This window comes from Brachyistius frenatus, unplaced genomic scaffold (genome assembly GCF_029030835.1).
Source record: "Brachyistius frenatus isolate BFR_SWC_R1_liver_20210118 unplaced genomic scaffold, ASM2903083v1 Contig_12, whole genome shotgun sequence".
Taxonomy (NCBI): Eukaryota; Metazoa; Chordata; class Actinopteri; family Embiotocidae; genus Brachyistius; species Brachyistius frenatus.
The window spans coordinates 7,051,067-7,073,351 of NW_027210611.1; the positions used below are offsets into that span (position 1 = coordinate 7,051,067).

At 43.3% G+C, this 22,285-nt stretch overlaps 1 protein-coding gene across 1 annotated transcript; it reads left to right on the plus strand.

The window, feature by feature from the left end:
- Positions 1-16: 16 nt before the first annotated feature.
- On the plus strand, positions 17-22,270 carry usp33 (ubiquitin specific peptidase 33). The gene is made up of 24 exons (XM_069692544.1): positions 17-193; positions 3,940-4,040; positions 4,230-4,283; positions 4,412-4,474; positions 7,581-7,730; positions 7,995-8,103; positions 9,997-10,066; positions 11,556-11,669; positions 11,920-11,998; positions 13,103-13,544; positions 13,652-13,792; positions 13,995-14,110; positions 15,058-15,230; positions 15,329-15,399; positions 15,485-15,518; positions 15,633-15,678; positions 15,777-15,957; positions 16,147-16,273; positions 16,590-16,759; positions 18,564-18,645; positions 18,788-18,896; positions 19,620-19,722; positions 20,442-20,510; positions 20,727-22,270. The coding sequence occupies exons 2-24, from the start codon at positions 3,957-3,959 to the stop codon at positions 20,882-20,884; spliced, it is 2,745 nt and encodes a 914-aa protein (XP_069548645.1). The 5' UTR covers positions 17-193; positions 3,940-3,956; the 3' UTR covers positions 20,885-22,270.
- The last annotated feature ends 15 nt before the right edge of the window (positions 22,271-22,285 follow it).

Genomic DNA, 22,285 nt, shown 5'->3' on the forward strand with positions numbered 1-22,285 from the left:
AACCGGAAAAGGGGCGGAGCCAGCTGTAACGTTAGCAACCACGCTGAGCGACGGGAACGGTTATCGTTAATGTGAAGGATTGGCCTCTGAAATATGCCGCTAAATACCGACTGAATCTGTGTCTCAGACACAGAGCATCATTTGGAGCTTACCCCCCCACCCCCAGAAGCGGCGTTTCTTATTATCCGGCAAGGTAAGCGGCCGCTGTCTCCGGCGTTAGTCACCGCGGGATCGTCGGCGGGTCAGCGACGGTAGCTGGCTAACGCCAGTTAGCATCTCACCAGCGAGATGGTTATCGGTAATCAAACCCGTTTCACGCCAGCGTTGTTTTTGCGTGTCCAAACACGTCCGCGGTTTGTCTGCGGGCTACCGCGAGTGTTTACGGCGACTCTTTTTTTCAAAGCAGCAAAAAAAATGAATTAAAATGATCAATAATTCGCCGGAAAGGCTAAATGCTAACAGGCTGCTAAGTGAGCCTGTGACGCTGTCAACGCCTCGCCTGGTTTTGACAGCTCATTTTTTTTAATTATTATTATTTATTTTTTTAGGAGCAGTGGACCAGGCCGGAGCCTGGTGCCAGTTCTTCATCTACAACAAAGTAAATTGGCCATTTAGTTGAAAGCGTTGCCCCCCCCCCCCCCAAAAAAAAAAACAAAAACATAATTGTTGTTTTTTGGCGTCAAAAATGTGCCTTTCCTACTGCTGGTTCACGTGAACATTTCCACTCTCGCGTGGAAAGTGTGTTTTACTAAACTGGTTCTGGATATATGTGATATTCTTGCGGTGTTATAGTATAAAAGGTATGTCCTGTTTTAACATCTTGAGTTCAGTCAGGATAATCGAGGAGTCGCTCCCGTAAGGTCTCGTTTGAACTGCCTGGTTCGGGTCGCCGCCCCACCCTGACTGGACCGTCCCTTTGTGCACCGTTTAATATCCCCGGGGGTCTTATTCAGTCGCCTGGGAAGACGGCGAGTGGGGGTGAGGAAGGTTTTTGCGATGGTGAAGCATGGATAGTCTTTGTATTGTCAGCCTCGCGTAATCGCTGGAGGCTTGACGGCAAAAAAAAAAAAAAAAACAACCACCGGCTAATCAGATTTTCCAAGAGTCTTTACTACAAGCTGTAATAGTGACTGTTTACTGTTTGAGCCTCTTGTTTATGGCACTTGACCCTTTGAAACGGATGCCTCCGAGGTGCAGAGCAATTACACGAGGCTCGTGAGATAAACGGAGTTGGCAGTTTCTTTCAAGTTAATATTTTTTTTTTAATGAAAAATAAGTCAACTCGGTGTAAAGCGGCCCGTAGATCACAGCTGGTTATTAAAAGGATTCAGAAATAATATCGATGAGTTACAGGAACGGGCACATTGACTTGGAACAAGACTGAACATGAACTTAACTCCTGCTCCTTCTGCTCTAAATGCTTATCTTCCAATTGATCTGTTGTTAGGATGCAACATGCACCCTCCTCTTTACATGCAAAAAGCAATATTAGTGCCTTGTAGCTACAAACAAGCAGCACTTATGGTCAAGTAAAGTCAGTTTTTTTCATATAGCACATTTAAATACATCAAGAGTTGGCCAAAGTGCTGCACAACATGGTGCAAAGACTTGAAACAATTAAGGCATTAAAGACAAAATAAGCAGTAAAGGAAAATTTAAATCAAATTCAAGAGCAGCACACAATGATAAACATGAGCGCTACATAATACTTGAAATAAAGAGTTCAAATTAAATTTGGCCTAAATTGGAAATGCGAAGGAAAATAAATATATAATTTTTAATCAAGATCTGAGCACTGATAAAGCAGCTGATGACCTCATTTTGAAAGTGGAAGCTGTTCCAAAGTTTTGAAGCTGCCACTGAGAGAGCTCATGGGGGGCCCAAGTGCAAGTCTGGATCCAGGAACCACTAAAAGCTGCTGGTCCAGTTACGTGTTGTTATTTGTGTGTGTTTGTACTCGTACATTTGCTCTTGTTAGGTGTCTTACGTGCTTGTTGACAAGTCAAAGCTCTGTGTATCTTCGGTTTAACGAACTATTGTTAGTGTGGTTTAACTCCCAGTAGAGAGCCCTGAGCTGGCCTTTCTTCTCATCGTGCCACAAGCGCTGTTTATCAGCATGAATCTGGCAGCATGATGCGCGTACAGTATAATGCATCACTGTAAGCATGGAGAAATATTGCGATTTAAAAAAAAAAGATTGGAATTTTTTCAATCCAATTTTACAAAAACTGCCATTGGCATAAACATTAGCGGTGCGTCCTCACAGTGCTTCCTGTCTCGGTTTACAATATTACATTATAGTGGAGGAAGTCAAAAATGACGGGATATTACAAACTCTTAAATAAAACGCCTCACAAAATAAACCACCGTGTACCACCAATCTTTGCATGGAAACTATTGATCCTAAAAAAACAGTGTTTTTGAGAATCGATAAAGTATCACAAAATATAATATCCCGATACTCAACAAGTGTATTAATATAACAGATGTCCTCTGAGAGGATGCATCTTAAAGCCAATCGACCAAGCAGTGCTGGTTAGAATTTGGTCACTTAAGAGAAATGCGATTCGTGCGCAGACTCTGTTGCTTGTTTGTTTTATGATGCAACGGTGTCTTCCAGCACAGGACCCTTAATAGACAGGACCCCAAGTAACCCATGTCCTCTGTCCTTGCAGAAGGTCTCCAAGGTTTTTTTTTTTTTTTTTTCCTCATTCAGAAGAATTATTGCCAGGTGAAACACACTGGCGCTGGCTGGTTTAACTACACCAATCAGTATATTATGGGGGCTTTAATTACTTCTAGTGAACGATCAATATTTACAGCCTGTTGAGAACTGACGCAACAGGACGAAAACCTTCTTGACCATCCCAACGAGGACCAGTGTTCGCAGCTGGGATTTAAAAAGCTATCACAGACGGTATGCGGATTAGAACGGGCTCTCCGGAAACGTCATAATATTCTATACAACCAGTACACGGAGCAGAAAGTAGGCTACGACTGGCCGGCGCTAATTAGTACATTATCATGGGTTTGAGTTTTCTTTCCGCCGCTTGTCTTCACTGACCGACTGCGATAGAGGACGAACCTGTTTGATGTCTGGCTTCCTGGATTCATTTACCACTCAGCTGGATTTGGGTTTTCCATTTGACCACCGGTAATGGAAACGGAGCCCGACCATAAAATCTATGCTCCGCATTACTGGTGTGACTTTCGCTTCCATTTCACCGTCTTTACTGTCAATACATAATTGATTTTGCTAATATTTAGCTTCACTAGAAACGACTACCGTGAGGAGAAGGAGCCACACATCGCTGACAGTGATCGCAAGCTTTGAGTATTTACATACTGCAGTTTCACAGCTGCTGTTGGGGCAACGCAGGTTGTGTTTCTTGGGTTTGCAGAACCCGGTTTAGAGCTTATCGTGGTTTCTGAATCAAGGGCACACCCTTGATTTTTAACTTTACATGCACAACATGAGCACTAGTGCTAGCGGGCATTTTAAAGGCCTCTCATTGTTCACCACTTCCAAAGAAGTACTCGTCGATTTTAATGCGTCTGTCAGCGATGCACCTGACCCGAGACCACCTTTTACATCTTTTATTTTTTTTTTTTTTTTTTTCAATCTTGCAGAAGATTTGAATGAACTTGTCCATAAATGAAACAGTCTGTGTTGCTGCATTTCTCTGCCTTGTCGTTAATGGTGACGGTCATAGAAAACGTGTGTGTTGCGGGGGTGGTGACTCGGGTTACTTGCTCTAAGTGCTGTTGATTGATGTTATCTCCTGTTATTCTGATGCAGGGATGAAAACATTCTTTAAATACAAGAAGTCCTGCCTTGTTTCATAACTACAAACTCGACTGACTTGAACTGCAGGTTTGTGAATTGAATATTCTTTTTTTTTTTTTTTTCTCTCTCTCCTTTGTCTTTCACATCCTCAGACCAGGAGGTGTGAGCAATGCCGCCGGCGTCCAGCTGTGACTGCCCCCACCTGGACTGTGTGGGGGAGATCACCAAGGAGGAGCTGATTCAGAAATCACACGTGAGTGACCCTCCTTCAACACCTTGTCCACTCTCTTGTTCCTAACTTAACACTTTTAATGATTATTTTTGATAGCTTTTGTAATATAACTTCTCCGAGTCTGAATTCAAAGCCTAATTTCTTTTTTTGGTGTGCTAATTTTCATATTTGAAAGGTAATTTTAATGTGAGTATCTTTCGGTTTTCCTAGGGCCAGTGCCAAGACTGTAAAGTCGGAGGACCAAATTTGTGGGCGTGTTTGGAGGTAAGACGACACGTGGCAGCAAAAAAAAAAAAAAAAAAAGTTGTTCTGACTATGAAATACTACCTCCTAACACTTTTGTTTTTCTAACACCCTGGTGTCTGCATCCTCTTGTTTGCTTGTCTCTGCAGAATGGCTGTGCATATGTGGGCTGTGGAGAATCTCACACTGACCACAGCACTGTCCACTCGCAGGTGAGAGAGCCTCGGAGCCTCCACGATGACTTTCACTCCGGGAAATGATCATTACTGAGTAGAGGAAAAAAAAAAAAAAGAGGGTGGGATCCTTGACTGTGATGCTGAATTGAAAACGGATGCAACCAAGAGCAAAACACAGATGGCATCCCAGGACATGAGTACCACATCCCGGGAGTCGTGATTCGCAATAAAACGACCTCCAGCGCTGATTTTTATTTATGTTGTCTCCGCGATCAAAGTGCCTGCACGTGCGCCTTTTCAGCTTTTGAAGCGCACGCACTGTTAAAAAGCAGCAGGCCCATTCCGCGCGCCGACATCTCCACATTTCACTTCGGTTTCAGCAGTGGATCATCCATTATTAATTGCCATTCCTCTGGGAAACGGGGGAGATTCACTAGTTCTGTCAGTTCCATGGTTACAGTATCCATCCCTCCTGGTTGCTCTGCAGCTTACTCATCCTCTGCTGCTCTCATTGTTGACTAAGGCTTTTTCCTCCTGCACGGTTAGAAGGAGCGAGGGAGGATAGAAAGGAGAAACTTGCCATTTAGTTTCTACATAGATGCTCCAACCTCGGTCTGCGACGGGCCTGTTGGTGTGCTCACCTCGTGGAGCTCTCCGCCCAAATGTGAGATGGATATCGGATACAGAGCGCGCTGCTAAAGAAATGTAATATTCGATGGTTGATTTTTTTTTTTTTTAAATTAAATTTTTTTTTAATTTTTTTTTTTTAAATGACGCCACTCACGAATTGATCGGCATTCCCTATCTGGGACGTCTGTCTGTGCAGCCCGCCAGCCGCCTTTTGTGTATTTTCAGCGGCAGTCATCTTTTAAATCTTGTAAGAACTGAGACCATGCTTAATTAGTGCTCTGAAAGCCCTGAAGGGAAGGGCAACATTTTAATCTCTTGACTCTCTGTCGGATCAGTTTGCAGACGGAGAAACGAAGCTCCTCTGCCAGTCAGACTATGCCGGGTGTAAATGCGAGTGGCTGTTTCAGAGAATTGAGCTCAAAATTTTACAGCTAAATCAGCTAATCTCAGAAATTGAAGCTCTACTTCTGGAGGGACAAATGGGACACGTAATTAATATTTGCACCCATTTGTGTTTTAAACATTATCATGCACCAAAAAGGACTTCTAAAGCAAATGTGGAAATCCTTCTGCATGTTGCCGATAAAGGATTTAAGCCCTGCAGTGGCTTTTAAAATACTAGTACTGTTAAAATAGCAGGGTTTTTTTTCTTGGGTTTGTGAAATTCTCCAAATCCACTGATCGATCACCGAGAGACTGAAGTCAGAGGGCTGGAAAGGAGACTCGACAACTGTGTGTTTTTTATTTCACACACAAAACCCGCTTCTAAAAAAAAAAAAAATCGCACACCGAAGCAGGTGTTAGAGGCCGTTTGGCCATTTTATTTGTGAATAAGATCAACGAGTTATTGACATCACCACGAAGTTGTTTTTTTTACCGCGTGATTTCCTTTTCCTGTGAATTATTCTGGCTGCGAATGTGTGCTGAAGCCAGATATTGTTTTTCACTCGAATACGAGGCTAAAACGGTTCATTGAAATACAAAACGTGATGTAGGCTGGTCTAAACGTCCTGTAAATTCAGCCCGGTATTTACGCCCCACGCGGTATATTTTCCCTCATAAATGATTTAAACGGGGGTGGGGAGGAGTTTCGGGGCCGTGCTCAGTCTGCTGTGTCACCTCCGCCCCGCTGTGGACGGGCTCTAATGGAATCCCTGATGAATAATACAGAGTCTGTCGGTTTGGCTGCTGCTCAGCTTTGGTCTCGTTTCAACCTGCCGGGCTGCAGGTGTTCGTCAGAGCAGCAGTGGGTCAGCAGAACTCGGCCATGTTTTCCACAGCAGCAGCGCCGGCGTGTCCCCCTGCAGCGCCACCCTGCAGCTCCACCCTGCAACATGAGACATGCAGCATCGTCTCAATGTGCTTTCTGTGAGGCCGTTTTAAAATCTGCACATAAGTCGGATCAGAGTGTATCTGTATGTTGTTTGTTTACAGATATTTTAGAGAGGTTGATTTTTACTCCCATTAAGCTGGAGCATGTGGCCGTGTTGAATTTCAGCCTCTCAAGAAACTACTTTAAACCCCCCCAAAAAAAAAAATCAATCTCAAAGTAAAAGTGTACGAGTTGGCTTCACTTGAGTGGAAGCCGTTAGTTTATTTATTGATCAGTCGTTGTTTCGAAAATTAGTTTATTTCTAGTTTTCCATTTTTTTTTGCTTTTCTTTGTCTTTAAGTTATAGATGAAAAATTTGAAACTATAAATGTTTTTTTTTTTCCTTTTTACATTTCCTGACCTATTCTAGACTACATTATTATTCATCAGAGCACTTTATTGTTAGAATGATTTTTAATTGTAGCATTAATACAATTAACAATCAAAATGTTTGAGATTGTAGATGGCAAATTGATGTCAAATAAGACCTGCACAAAATTGTAAAAGAAAAAAAAAAGTAGTAGTGTAGGCTGTTACTTCCTGGAGTCAGCTTGTTGGATAATATAGCTAAAAAAAAATTTGTTATCGTGGTGTGCTGCAGCTTTCCTCTTTTTAAAATCAATTTTAAGGTATGTACTTGTCAATATAAAATCTAGATTTAAAACTAGACGTTTTAGTTTGTCGCATGGTTTAAATTGAGTGGTTTTTCTAAAGATACACATTGAATACAAACATACATTTAGATTTTTTTTTCAGCGATATACAGGAAGCAATAGAAGTAGGACGTCATTAGCGGCACAGAAAGAGGTGCCATCAGAAAGTCTAATTTTGGCTCACCCACATTCAACTTGTGGGAAAGCATTGAGTTCAGTTTGCCTGTGAGCGGGACAGTTTAATCTGTTTTCCATCGACTCGTGCCCGTCAGCGGACGCACCTTGTTCTGTTACGTAAGAGCAGCCGGACTCATTTGATAAGCTGTTAATTGTTAGATTGTGTCAAAGACTATAAAAAAACAAAAAAATAAAAACAAAACATGCTCCGTCAGCTGTTCTCGGACAAATGTGAAGAGTTTTCTTGTTTCGATTTGTTTTGCACAGTCTGAAGGTTTTTTGGGGGGGGGTTTTCTTGTCTCGTGCGCAGGAGACAAGCCACAACCTGACCGTGAACCTGACCACGCTTCGAGTGTGGTGCTACGCCTGCGGCAAGGAAGTTTTCCTGGAGCGTAAACTCGGTCCTCACTCGCCCCACGCCAACATCAAACCCCTCCCCTCGCCGCAGAAGGCCGGTCAGGTGAGAGCCAGGCTCCCCTCTGATCTATCTCGCAGCTCCCTGCTACACTTTGTTTGTTTCTGGAGTCAGAAAAGAGGTTTTTTGAGAGGAACTTTGTTGACATCGTTTGCTTTCTGCGTAATCTCACGCTCTTTTATCTTGCTTAAATGTGTGCTCTCCTCCTGCCGTATGGATTAATGACACGTCTCCGCCTGTTTATTGTCAGCGGCAGTCAGGATAAGGTTTTTATGATGAGGTCTTTTGTGTGCTGTGCCATTGTTCCAGGAGAACAGCAGGGCCCCTGGGAGCCCAACCTCTCTGAGAGTGCCCTCTAATGGAGGCTGTGAGGACCTGGACATGGAGACGGAGGAGGAGGACGAGCTGCGAGCCAGAGGTGAGCTCACACAGACCAAGTGTTTAACTCACAACGTGAATGACACAAAGAATTAGTGCATAAGTTATGATTACATTTTTAATATTGCCATATACTTTAGCCATTATATCGAGAAAAATTCGACATCTGACTGATCAGATTTTATGTTATCCTCTCGCAGGCAATCAAACGTAATCTGTCAACAGAGAAAATGTTTTTAGTGTTGAAAACGCATTTCTGCTTGTTCCCGCAAAATTCAACCGTTAGGGCGACAAATTCAAATAAATAAAATGAAAATTAACGTCTAAAAAAGAGCCTGAACAATTCTCGATTTTTAAGGCTGATGCTGATATTAGAAAAATAAATCTGTTAAATTCCAAACTTTAGTTTCAATTATATCTATAAAGAACTATTCATTTAAGAAAAATACGAATAAAACGATTTCTAATTCTCCCGAATCATCTGTTTCTGCTTTGTGCTCTGTAAAAGAAGTTTTCATAACGGACTACATGTATGGCGTGCTGATATATCTGTGATAGGCCAATATCGGACAATAAAATCAGCCAACAGATAAATTGGTCGGGCCGCAATCTAAATATTGTAAATGAAGCGCTTTATATTTCACAAAATCTTCTAATCAGCGGTTGAAATACTGCCGCGGGGGACACATTTTTCCTTCCAGTCTCATAATTTTAATAATTAAAATCATCTACTCTTCAAGTCAGTGAGGTGACAAAAATGTAATTACATTTTATCACCTTATTTAATTCAAGTTTTGACAAAATAAAAAATGAACAGCTCAAACCGAGGCGCGCTGTAATCAGCGGCAGGTTTAGTTCAAAGCGAAAGTTATGATTGGAATTAAAAAAAAAATAGCGGTAGATTTCCCGCGGTAAGAGAAGCTGTTGAAAGACACACGGAGAGCCGTCGTCGAAGAACCGGGGCCGATGAACACCAAGGCTTCTGTTAAAAGTTGTTCTTGAATGCGGCGCGGCGACCATCTGAAACAAACTAGATTCACCCGCAGCCGTGAATTACAAACGGTTTCATGTCGTATGCAGCTGCAGATGAGAAAAGACTAGACGCAACATTTGCAGACAATCGACGACGACAACAACAACACGCGACCTCCTAAGCAGGACGTTAGGCGGGGTGGGGGGGGGAGTGTAGCTCGGCGGGTTGAGCCTCGCAGTCACGCTCCGGCCACCGATGCAAATACTTTTTTCCACTCGGTGCTGCGAGACGCTCGCGAGCTCCACCATATGTTGTTAAAGCTCATGTGGTGCGACTCATTGGCACCCGTCACCGGAGGGCTATTTTTGTCACAAATACAGATCGTGTGATCAGGCGGTAGAGCGAGTAGGCTTTGGAGCACCGATGTCCTCCTTGGACAGGCTGATCGCTTAAGATCACAGGTGTTCGGATGGTGAGGACGGGCTTCTCCGGGAGCGGTGGGACGTGAGGCGATAAACGCTGCGCGAGGTGAAGGTGCGTGGTGCCGGTGGGCTAAAAACGGCTCCAAAAGTTATCGGAGTTTGCAGCAGTTGCTGTGAATCGCAGCTCATGAAGGTAGTTAAAAGTGTTTTCGGTCTGGAAACTTGCTTTAGAATCATCACCTGCGTTTTCTCTTCCCCCCCCGAACGAAACCAAACACCAACGCACTCGTAGAACTGCGGTTACGTCCAGTGACTGCTATTTATTTACACACTTCCTGTGCATCCGTTTCATTGTAGCTGAGAGAGTCGCTCATGCGTTCGTCTGCCACCGAAAGTCGCCAACAAGTAGCCTACAGCTGCTGTACAGTATTACTCTTAGAAATGGAACGTGGACACTTCCTGCCTGCCATCAAAATTTACAAGCATTCGGTGAGAGGGTCGAATTTTTAATTTCCCTGGTGTGCTCTGTCTCCGTCAGGCCTGACAGGCCTGAAGAACATAGGCAACACCTGCTACATGAACGCTGCCCTCCAGGCCCTGTCCAACTGGTGAGACCTCCGTTCACCTGCCTTCTGTCCCTCCATCGTACCTGTCCTCCCCTCCCTCTCCTCCCACCCCATCACCTCTCTTGACTTTTCCTCATGTACTCTTTTTTTTTTTTTTTTTTCCTTTTTCTTGCTCCTTGCCCACTGTGTTAACACGCTTCTTTCCAGTAGCCATTTGTTGTTTTACCCCCGGCCTGCCGGCCTGCCTGCTTCTTGTTGACTGTGAGAAACGACCACGGCTGTGCTCATTTGGCAGAGTGACGGCTGAGGGAAAATTGCTGCAGTGCACCATTCGGGAGGGCAAAAATGGCCTTTTGTAGTTCCCTGTAGGGTCTTCTGTTACAAATGAACACCAACTCTTTCTCCGGCTCCTCTGTTGCTTCTCCTTTCTTCTTTTCCTTCCCCCGTCGTGTCTTTTTTACGTCTCTCTTTGCTGTTTGTCTTCCAGCCTGCCACATTCGTTTATTGTTTATTGACGTGCACGATCAAGTCTGATTCATTGTCTGTGTTTGAACTGTTGGTGGGATCACTTAAATTAGAGCTCTGCAGCAGAGCTTGAGGCTGCTTTATTCTTCTTCTTTTATTTTAAACAACAAAGCGCTGCAAAAGCCTTTCCTCCTTTCAGAGACCATCTCGCCACGGGCTGGCAAATTTAACTAAATCAAACGAATGATGCCTCGTCTGGATCCAAGTTAAAATGTGGGGGGGGGGGGGATGTGGGTCAAAATTTGCAATCTAAATCACATTCCAAAAATAGGAGGAACCGAGTCACGCAGCTGCAGAAGGAGGGACCTTTTCTGAAACTTTCCTTTGATGTCTGTTTGTAGGAGCGCTGCATCTCTCAGTCACTGCCGGGTCATTATTCAGTATGAAAGGACTTCTTTACGGGAACACTCCATGCCTTATTCATTCTGCAGTTTGTCTCTTTTCTTGCAAATCACTGTCTGTTCTGTATCCATCACATGAAATCCCTTCAGCTGTTTCAGCTAATGTCCTTCGACTCTAAAGCTGCGTGAGGAGTTCTCTCGCATGAGACGGTACCTCTGGGAATTTCTGATAATCTCGCTACGAAGGGAAACGTGAATATAATAAAATTAAATGAATAACAAATACAGACAGAAGGAGACATTATGTAGAACTTCTCCAGACCTCCTGTCCTATTAGGACTTTTTTGTTTCGTGTGACCTCTGTGAATCTAATTGCAAAAACCTCAAATTATTTGCGGATATTACGGTATCAATAACGGGCCAGTTGCAAACATAATAGATTATAATAACTTGAACCCAATCTTGTATTTGTACCACTTAAATTTGTTTCCCCTCTTTTAGTTATTTCTGATTATATTCGGTTGTTGTGAATTGGACACTGCATTCCGATCTTTTTGGTGATGGGAATCAAACAGTGACTCTCTTGTTGGGGGGGGGGCGTTCAGTAAAAGCTTGTTTGTGCCTACGTACAGTATGTTATATTCATCCTATTCTTCCCACCGCAGCCCGCCTTTGACGCAGTTCTTTCTCGAATGTGGAGGCCTGGTGAGGACGGACAAGAAGCCGGCTCTCTGCAAAAGCTACCAGAAGCTCGTGTCTGACCTGTGGCACAAGAACAGGTGTCTGTCACTTCTCTTTGACTGGAGAGGACATATAACACGTAACCACAAGCTACAGTGTCTGAGTTCAATGATCACTGTCATTCCTGTCTTATATACGATCCTTAAACGATCCGAGTGACATTTACCAATCAGAAAACCACTTTTCTAGCAGCCACTGCATTGCATATGACTTTATTATTATATTATTATTATGTACCGTGTGAGTCCTTTTTTTTTAAAAACCGGTCTGTGTTTTCTCACACTTTAGACCCTCCTACGTGGTCCCGACCAACTTGTTCCAGGGGATAAAATCCATAAACCCCATGTTCAGAGGATATTCTCAGCAGGTGGGTCGTCCCAGATGATGAAATAAAAGTGCAATGTGCAGATTTTCTTCATACAAAGGCACATTCAACAGTGGATTTTCACCCCCCCCCCAGAAATGAGTAAACGTGAATCATGTTTGTTGTGATATTTTTGGTGTTCCAATGTGTGAGTCATACATTATTTTTCTCTTGTTTTTTATAATACAGTAACAGCACCAGATAATCGTTAAACTTTTCGTCTTTTTGAGTTTTGAAATTTGTGCCGAGTCATTACTGGTCTGCCCCCCAGACTATTAAGTCGTTTATAGTCGCTCTTATTCCACTCCATATCACTCATTCCTCCACAGAAATTACATGCGCTCCAGCTCAGATCACTCAGTCAGATAAACTGAATCTTCTGCCTTTCAGTTGCTGAGTCGGACCTTCTTACTTTCACGCACACAACTCCACACATTAGGCCTCAAGGCCTGATTTGATTCCAGGTGGTGCTTGAAAGCAAAATTTTATGCTTTACAAACAGAAAGGAATTTCAAAAGACGCTAAGTTGAAGCACTTCTTGTCTTTAGTCAGTGTGTGTAAATAATGGATTCATGAGCCTGAATGGTGAACTGATAAAAGGGCCCGTTTCCTCTCGGCTTGCCAGTGTTTGTTCAGCAGAGTTAGCTGAGGAATATTCATTTGTCACGCCACGCTGAGCTGTGCAGCCTTGGATTTATCGTTGCTGTGAATGAAGTTAACATTCCAGCTCTTGGGAGGAGAGAGCTCATTTGGCTTGAAGCGGGAGATTGAATGTCTGAGGTTCATTAAGTTTGATTAGACATTCATGAGCATTTGGTTTTGGGTTCTGCGGACCAGAATTGGGATAAACAAGGAGGTGAAGTGGTTGTTGTATATAATTTGGGAAAGAAATTGGCTTTGGGAAGTCTTTACTGTGTCTGTCAAACTCAATTATATTTCGGGAGAATTAGTGCAAAGTTCTATTTGAATGCTCTATTCGGGGAGAGGGAATTAGCTATTTTTCGCAGTGACCAAAATAACTGCAAAAACCTCTCCGATTTTACCAGCTGAAAATAATTGGCTTCCTCGTCAAACATTCTGCGTGTTTATCCCCTCTCGACACTCCAGGACTCCCAGGAGTTTCTGCGCTGCTTGATGGATCAGCTTCACGAGGAGCTGAAGGAGACGCTGCCCGAGCCCTACGACCAGTCCAGCATCACGGTGGACGACGGCCCCGAGGAGGACAACCGCAGCCAGTCAGACGACTTCCAGTCGTGCGAGTCGTGCGGGAGCAGCGAGAGGGCCGACAACGACCTGCAGGGTGGGAACAACGTGTTGATGGACGTCACCAATGAGGCGGAGATGCTGATTCCCGAGCAAGATGAGATCCAGGCCAACAGGGAGTGGCAGAAGGAGAAAAACATGATTAATGACCTGTACCGCTCCGGGGTTAACGGCGTTATGGGTGGAAGCACTGGAGCGGACATCGACAAAGACGTCGACACCGCCGCTGAGACCACGCCCATCATCAGCAGCCAGGGAGCCATCAAGGTTCAAGGCCGAACATCCGGTAAACATGAAGAAGAAGAGACGTGTTGGCTGTCGTTATCTGCTGTCGATTTCTTTTTTTTTTTTTTACTTTCAATTTACTTGATTTCTTCTTCCTCTCTCCACCAGATTGCTTTCCAGATATCCAAATGTCCAACACCACAAGACCGCAGAGTCCCGTCCCCATGGATGGACACGTTCCCAAAATGTCCAGCAGCCCGCCCAAAGCTGCGTCCGGTTGGCCCAGCCTGAACCCTGCACACAAGAAAGGTACGGTACGCTTTGTGTTGTCAGAGACGAGGAGGTGGTTTCAGATGCGTAATCGGAGGCTGTCGTATCTAGATCAAAAGCTTAAAATGCGAGGAGGTTAGCAAGGTAACGAGATCCCCGTCTATCTTTGCTGACTCTGTGTGAGACATACTGTACTGTAAATCACTATTCTCATATTTCTGGGTCTCTTGTCTTCCCGCAGCAGTGACCACATTCTCCCCACCAAAGAACAAGCGTCAGAAGAAATATCGCAGTGTCATCTCGGACGTGTTCGATGGAACCATCGTCAGCTCAGTTCAGTGCCTCACCTGCGATCGGGTTAGTGGTGTTCACAGTTTTTTGTCTCGAGATTACGCAACATTTTCTGTGTTCCAAAGGGCAAACTTGTGTACGAGCCATTGACTCGAAAAAAAAAAAAAAAAAGTGGATGTTGCTTTCGGGTCTGAAAAATTAGGCAGATGCGGAAGTGCCTTAAGCTGCGATACCACCGAGTGCCACTAGAGGTCGGCTCCATAAAGCCTCTCGCTCCATAGACTCCCATTCAACTTCTCATAAAATTTTAAGTTCTAATTTGAATTCTTTTTAGTTTTCTGGCCGTCCATCTAAAAATAATCCCGTCATTCATTAGAAAAATAGCCTCGGAAAGCTGTGTTTTTGGGGGCGTGTATGTTTGATTGACAGGCCTGTGGTGCAGTCAGGTTACGGCTATTGGTGGGCGGGATGTGGTGTCGCCGGGTTTCCAGTCAGATCCACCGCTCGCTCCTCCCTCAGCTCGTCCAAATATGGTCACTACCGGCTACAAACCGCTCGGAAACTAGCAAGATGGCGACGGGCAAAATCCAAACTCGAGGCTTCATAACGGCTGTTCTCAAACCGACGGGCGACGTCACTGCTGGGTGCCGCTTGGTACAAACGCTCGCTATTTTTGAGTGTATAAGTGTATTCACACAGTACAGAAACATGCAGTGCACTACAAGTACCAGGATGATGCGCTCTAAATGGCCCAAAAAAGAAGTGTGAAACACTGGACACTTTACACCCTAAACGGTCGCCATCTTGGCTACGGAGCGGAAAGGGGGCGGAGACACCGACGTAAAGAATTATCAAACTCAAGTGCGGCTGATCTACGGTCTTCCCGCATATAGTTATATGTGCCGTCAGGTTAATATTCTGCCACAAAGCAACGCTTCTTGACAAAACTACATAAAGAAATGTGGATATGTGACCACTGATGAAGCTTTGACTTTGTGTGCGCGATCCGTCAGGTGTCTGTGACCCTGGAGAACTTCCAGGATATCTCTCTGCCTATCCCGGGGAAGGAGGACCTGGCCAAGCTCCACTCCTCCACCCACCAGACGTCTCTGGTAAAAGCAGGCTCCTGCGGGGAAGCTTATGCACCACAAGGGTGGATAGCGTTTGTCATGGAGTACATCAAGAGGTGACTAGATAACATATTCGTTTACATCGAGCATCAGTCGGTGTCTTACTTTGCTCTTTGTGAGTAAAATTCCCCTCTCTTGTTTCTTTCTTCCTCAGCTGGTTCTGGGGTCCAGTGGTGACGCTACAAGACTGTCTTGCAGCTTTCTTTGCCAGAGATGAACTAAAGGGTAAGGAAGTGGGTGGGAAAATATGTTTTAGTAACACAAACATTCAGATTGATGTCTCAATCACTGTGTGTTTGTTGTTTTCTAGGAGACAACATGTACAGCTGTGAAAAATGCAAGAAGTGAGTCATTTTAAATGCCGAAAACTCCATAATAATTTGTTTCACATTTAAAAACAGAAAACAAAATGACTGGAGCTGTAATGATTGCTAATCTCCCTCATCTTCTCCTCTTAGATTACGAAACGGAGTCAAGTTTTGCAAAATGCAAAGTTTGCCAGAGGTATGAAGACAATTCCAGTAATTTCTGTCATGAAGAAACTCAAATCTTTATCCATAATGTCTTCAAAGATGCTAAAATGTTGTGTTCCCCTGCCCCAGATCCTGTGTATTCACTTGAAGCGCTTCAGACACGAGCTGATGTTCTCGACCAAGATCAGCACCCACGTCTCTTTCCCCCTCGAGAGCCTGGACCTGCAGCCTTTCCTGGCCAAAGACAGCTCCGCCCAGACCACCAACTACGACCTGCTGTCAGTCATCTGTCACCACGGCACTGCCAGCAGTGAGTGGGCACATTCACTCCCCTCTCCCCTCCTTTCCTTTCCCCTGCCCGCCCCGCATGAGACCGCGGCAGCTGCCGTCAGTTGGCCCATCCGAGCGTCCCGCATTCATTTGCCTGGAAATAAGAATTCACACGTACTCGCTTAGATTTGTGAATGTCGCTCTAACACATTCCTCCGTGTCGTCCCAGGTGGCCACTACATAGCTTACTGCAGGAACGATGTGAACAATCTGTGGTATGAATTTGATGACCAAAGTGTGACCGAGGTGTCAGAGTCCTGTGTCCAGAACGCTGAAGCCTATGTGCTCTTCTATAAGTAAGTCCAGACTGCACTGTGCTGCTTTAATATCAGGGGTGTGCCGTATCATTATTGTTCATGGTGAATATTTGAAAGCATTATATCACTCATTCATATGTCACATTTTTTTTTTTTTTTTTTTTTTTTCCAAATTGCAAGTTTTTTAAGTTAATAATGAAATATTTTTTTCGGCATTTTGTCAAGAAAATTGCTATCGCAGAAAATAGCCAGCTATATATCGTGATATTATTTTAGAGCCATATGTCTAGCTTACTTACTTACTTCTTACTTTTGTATTTCTCTGTTGTAATTGTGATTGATGTGTCCGTCGCAGGAAGAGCAACGAGGATGCGCTGAAAGAACGCCGGAGGGTGTCGGGCCTGTTCAACATGATGGAGCCCAGCCTTCTGCAGTTCTACATCTCCCGCCAGTGGCTTAATAAGTTCAAGACCTTCGCTGAGCCGGGGCCCATCTCCAACGACGACTTCCTGTGTTTGCATGGAGGTACATTTTCTCACTTGAACCACTCCGGGGTCAGATTGTCCTCTTCGGTGACCCGTGTCCAAACAATTAGAAAGTTCGTGGTTCTGCTAAATGTCCTCTCTCAAACGCGGCGTCCGCTTTCGTCCTTCATGTGGATTTTGGATTTTGACAAAGACGGCACAGAATTCCCTTCACAGCGTAGCCAACTTCAAAAGGGGGGGTTTTACTTTTCTTTGTGGAGATGATTGTTCGGTCTCCTTTTGGCTGAGAAGAGGGGGAGATCCCAAAAGGGGTTCGTGTGAATGGAGCTCTTTTCTTGTCAGGCCTCAGTGGAAATCATGGAACTAAAAATGAAGAAGTGGAAAAACTAAAATATCTAATAATACTGTGAGACTGCAGAGAATGTGTTTCATAATGTAGATAAGCACCTACAGGTGGTTTCCTCCGTCTCTGCAGCCACTGGCACATAATAACCAGCTGGTCAGGTACATAAGTGGAGATAATATCAGTGTAGTGAAACCATGATTGCTTTGTGGCAGCAGTGCGTCCAGTTGTCGTATTTTTTCCGTGCAAAGCCGAAAGGATCGCAGCTTATTTTCCCGTTCCCGTTCAAGTGTGCCATCACAAGTGTATATTTAGGCACGCTAAGCCTTTATTAGGGGCTCTGGCAGCGCATTTCACCCGGAGAGCTCTTTCCAATAAGCAGCAGCATAATGCTGGTTGCGCACAAGGTTTTCAAGTGGAAACTAACAGTCATTTTTTTTTTTTTACTTTGAATTGTGCATTTAAATTCTATAAAAGAAAGGGGGATAAAGAATTTAAGGAGCCACTACTCTGCTCGACAAATACAGATGAGTATAATTATAGATTAATTTAGTGTTTATGTGTCACTTTTAATTATACAGTTCATCATCTCATCTGGTCCTTTCCGCTGAAGTAACGTGTCACTGCTTTTCTGCACGTTTTGCTATGTTCTGCGGTTTCTGCTGGGTCCTAATGCAGCCTTCAGTGTTATCACTTCTGCTTCTTAATCATGTTTCCTTATAAATCGATAAAGGCATTGTGAAAGATTTAGGAGAGGGGGTTGTTTAGATTCTGGGAACTCTGCGGCTTTTATCATTTTGCTGTTTTTAAAATGTTCTGTTTCATTAACATGGAAGGATTATTCTTATCTTCCACAATGCCCCGAGTGCTTTACTGATTTTGTGCATTGGTTACTCCTCCGGGAATTTAGTATTAAACTTACATGAAGTACGGGGATCCAAAACAGACGACATTAAAATAAAAAAATAAAAAAGGATGTAGATGTCACAATATCCTGACTTTCAGTCTTTAGTATCCATCAAGATTACAAAACTCTTGATCTTGTGTTGTGACTTTGATTAGATCCTCTGGATTATTTATGTTTTGGGTGGAGTTTTCTAAAAAGAGGAAAGATATCAAGCAGCAGGTTTTCACATGACTTGTTGTACTAACCGTCATCAGTAAACTGACATATGAATATGGGTGAATGAATTCATTTGATTGTTTTTTTTTTTGGATGCCGGAATAAGTTGAAGTATCCAAAATATTTCACATACAAAACCTTTTTTCTGGAGACAAAAAGGGAAAGAAATAATATCTATAACTACTCGAGGTGACACGATTTGAGCCGTAGGTTTGACAGATTTATGCTTTCTTTTTTTTTGTCCTTTTGAACAAACCAGCAGTGATAATGTTTCTACAATTGATCTGTACCGGCGTGTAAAGATATGATCTCTCTGTAGACATCCATTATCTCTGAAATGTTACACTGCGAACGTCTCATTGGGTGTTTCATCATCAGGCGTGCCACCCAACAAAGCGACGTCCATCGATGACCTGGTCGTGATGCTGCCGCAGAACGTGTGGGATCACCTGTACAGCAGGTACGTACGGTCCACCTGGTCCGGCTGGAGGCGGGGTTTTTTTTTGGACATTTTCAGATTGAACATTTGCCGTTACGATGTCCTTTTGTGGATTTTAATGTCATCGTGTGTGTTTTTACGTGGACCATGTGGTTCCCTGCAGGTACGGAGGGGGACCGGCTGTGAACCACCTGTACGTCTGCCACACGTGCCAGATTGAGATAGAAAAACTAGAGAAGCGGCGCAAGTCCGAGCTGGACATGTTTGTCAGGGTAAGCATATTTATTTTTTTTCCCCCTCCATAGTGACTCTCCAAGCAGCTATAGTCAAACCCGGTGTGATTGATTCGTGCATTGTGTGTGTAGACAGGACTCGCTGGGTGTGTAGAGGGCCTATTCGCCAGTCTATTTAACCAGTTGATAGGCTGCATGTGCTGGTGCTCTTCACCCCGGCAGGAGATGATGAGAGGTGTGAGCCTGATGAAAGCCTTATCATTAATGCATTGGGACAGATGCAGCTGTTATTGCCTGCTCAGTGTGCCCAGTCACACAATGGCTGCTTAGAGGGGAGATAAATGTGTGTGTGTGTGTGTGTGTGTGTGTGTGTGTGTGTGTGTGTGTGTGTGTGTGTGTGTGTGTGTGTGTGTGTGTGTGTGTGTGTGTGTGTGTGTGTGTGAAAAGAAAAAGCTCCAGTAATTTAATAAGAAGACAAGAGGAACAGGGATTGTGTCATTTCCAAGAAAAATGAAATTGGTGCAGTGTGGTGTTAAGACTGTCTTCTAATTGGAAAAAAAAAACTACGAGAGAATTGATTACATTTTCCATCTCCTCTCCTCTCCATCCTTTCATCCTCACTTAATTTTTTTTTCCCCCTTCTCTCCCCCTGCCTCCTCCCGCTCCTCTCCCTCCTCCCCATCCCTTTGCTTCCCTTCCTCCTCCCTCACGTCTCCACCACCACTCACTCCTCCCCCACTTCCTCTGCTCCCTCTCCTGTAGCTGAACAAGGCGTTCCAGGAGGAGGAGTCTCCGGTGGTCATATACTGCATCAGCATGCAGTGGTTTCGTGAGTGGGAGGGCTTTGTCAAAGGAAAAGACAATGGTAATTGGACAGAATTCTTGCCTTTCTAACCCCAGTTCTGTTTAAATGCCTGATTAAAAGGATAAACGTTTCCCACGGGACAGTTTTCACCAGATATATACGATTTATCGTGGAAAAGCTACTGATTTCATTTGATACACGTTTTTGTCTTTTAAAGCAAAGAGCCTGTCTTTTTCTTTTTACATATTTAGAAAACATTTTAAATACATTGTTTTTCTATAGGCGATCCAAATACTGTTTTTACCAGAAGCAGCTTATGTTCAAAAGAAACCGTGGAGTTCCCGTTTCTTCTTTTGATTTTAACTTCAAAGAATTTGCTTTGGTCCTTTGAGTCGGGTTTCTATCCTGCCACAACAAAATGAAGCGTCAAAATAGATTTCATTATTATTCCACTTGTTCTTTTTTTTTGGTTTTGTTTCTTCCCTTGCTTTGTATTGTCATATCTATTTATAACAGCTTGCATCTGGTACTTCTGCAAACGTGTTTTTTTTTTTTTCTTCCCTCTGACTTCTGCTCCTCTAATATTTGTGTTCGCTCTGTAGCAAACAGGGAGGAGAAATTGCTTTTGATAGTGTGACAAAAACATTTAACATTTTAACATCATTGCTCTTTGAAACAGTCAGGATTGAGAATTCGTCTCTGAAAAATTAGGCGTGCATATTGTTGTCAATAATTGGAGTGCTAATTTTCTTTATTTTTTTTTTTTTATTTTTTTAAAGATCCACCGGGACCCATTGATAATTCCAAGATAACAGTAAACAAGAACGGTCATTTAACACTCAAACAAGGTACGGCTATTATTATTATCTTCTTGATGTATGGCAATACTTTTTCTCTGCTTTATTGCTGTAGAAAAATTTATGTCTGATTTTTTTGTTTGTTTCAAGATTGTGAAATAAGTAAACGAGAAACTGGTGAAGTGAAATGAAAAACAAGTCACCCAGGACTGCAGTTATGTTTACTTTTGCTAATATTAGTATCTAACTGTGTGCTGGACCCTGCAGGAGCGGACTCGGGTCAGATCTCCGAAGAGACGTGGAACTTCCTCCACTCCATCTACGGCGGCGGCCCTCTGGTGACGGTCCGGCCCAACATCAGCCACCAGGAGGCCGAACCGTCGCATTCGGAGGAGAAGATCGAAGTGGAGACGCGCTCTGTTTAATCGGGCGCTCGGCAGTTAAAAACAACAACAACAACAACAACAAAAAAAACATTTATAAAATCAAAAGCCTTTTATTTTGCACTTGACTTTTATTTCAAAAGCATTCAAGCAAAGGACCTCATCTTTACTGCTCCGTGACAGCCTTTGACAGAGGGAATTAACATGTCTGAAAAGGTTCGTCATGTTGTACAAATCTGTATAAAGAGCTCTTAAATTTCTATTAGCACTGTAGTATTCTTGTGTCAGGTTGTTTTCAGAACCAAGCATTTAAATTATGTGCAGCTAAAAATCCCACTGAATGCCATATTTTTTTTTTTTTTTTTTTTTCTTGACCAAATGAGCACATGTTGTGTGTCCATGTGTGTTGTGTTGCTGATATTGATTAATCACAATACATCTTGCTGTAGATATATCACACATTTTTCCTGTTGTGGGAGAATATTGTCCACTGAATGGTAAGGATAGCCAAATGTGACACTTCAAGTGGTTAAAATCAAAAGGTTATGAAGGGACTAATTGCTGACTAGTCTCAGGAATGAATTTTGTGTTTTGCACTGTTCTGCAGATGTACAAATTGGCATGCTCACGCAAATGTCTGGTTTGTATTTGAATGTACCAGTACTGATAGTATGTTGGTCAAGATTCAGCACTTGGTTATTTATCACAGAAGGGAGTGGTTTTAATATGATGTCAGTAGAATTTATTGTAGAAATTACGTGGCAGGCAGACTCTGTTCTGGATGCATGCTTTTAACACTCAATCCCAGTTTAACATCACACGTAACAATGCATGTAAATGCAATGCTGCTCATAAAAATGTGCACGCAGCCGGATCTATCTTCACTAAATTGTACAGCTACAGAAAGCACATTGTAGTACGTAATCAGCATCATCGTCGTCGTCATCATCGATCTGATTTAATTTAAAGGCATTATTTGTTGTGTATGGGCATGGTGTTGCTTAACGTGTTGGCTGATAAGAGGGTCAACACAATGCTGTACTCCCAAGTTTTTGCATAGGAGTAAGATCTATTCAGATTTTTTTTTTTTTGCTGGCTGACACTATTAAAACTTGGTGAAAACATGTTGAGCACAGTGCCCCCACCCTCCCACCACCACCACCACCACCCCATTTATTTTTCTCACTTTGCTGATTTGATTGATAAAGAAATAGTAAATAAAAAAAAATAAAAAAAAACAAGGAAAAAGTCAGATATACTGTGTATTCTCCGTCATAAAAGTGTCAATAAACAAGTCATCAATTAGGCGAGGTGACATCGAGAGTCGTGACCGATTGCACTGTTGTTGGCAAAAAGGGGGGCAAAAAAAAAAAAAAAAAAATGTACAGGATAGTGTTGCATTTTGACGAGAGCGGCTGACTCGGCTCCCTCACCACCAACCAA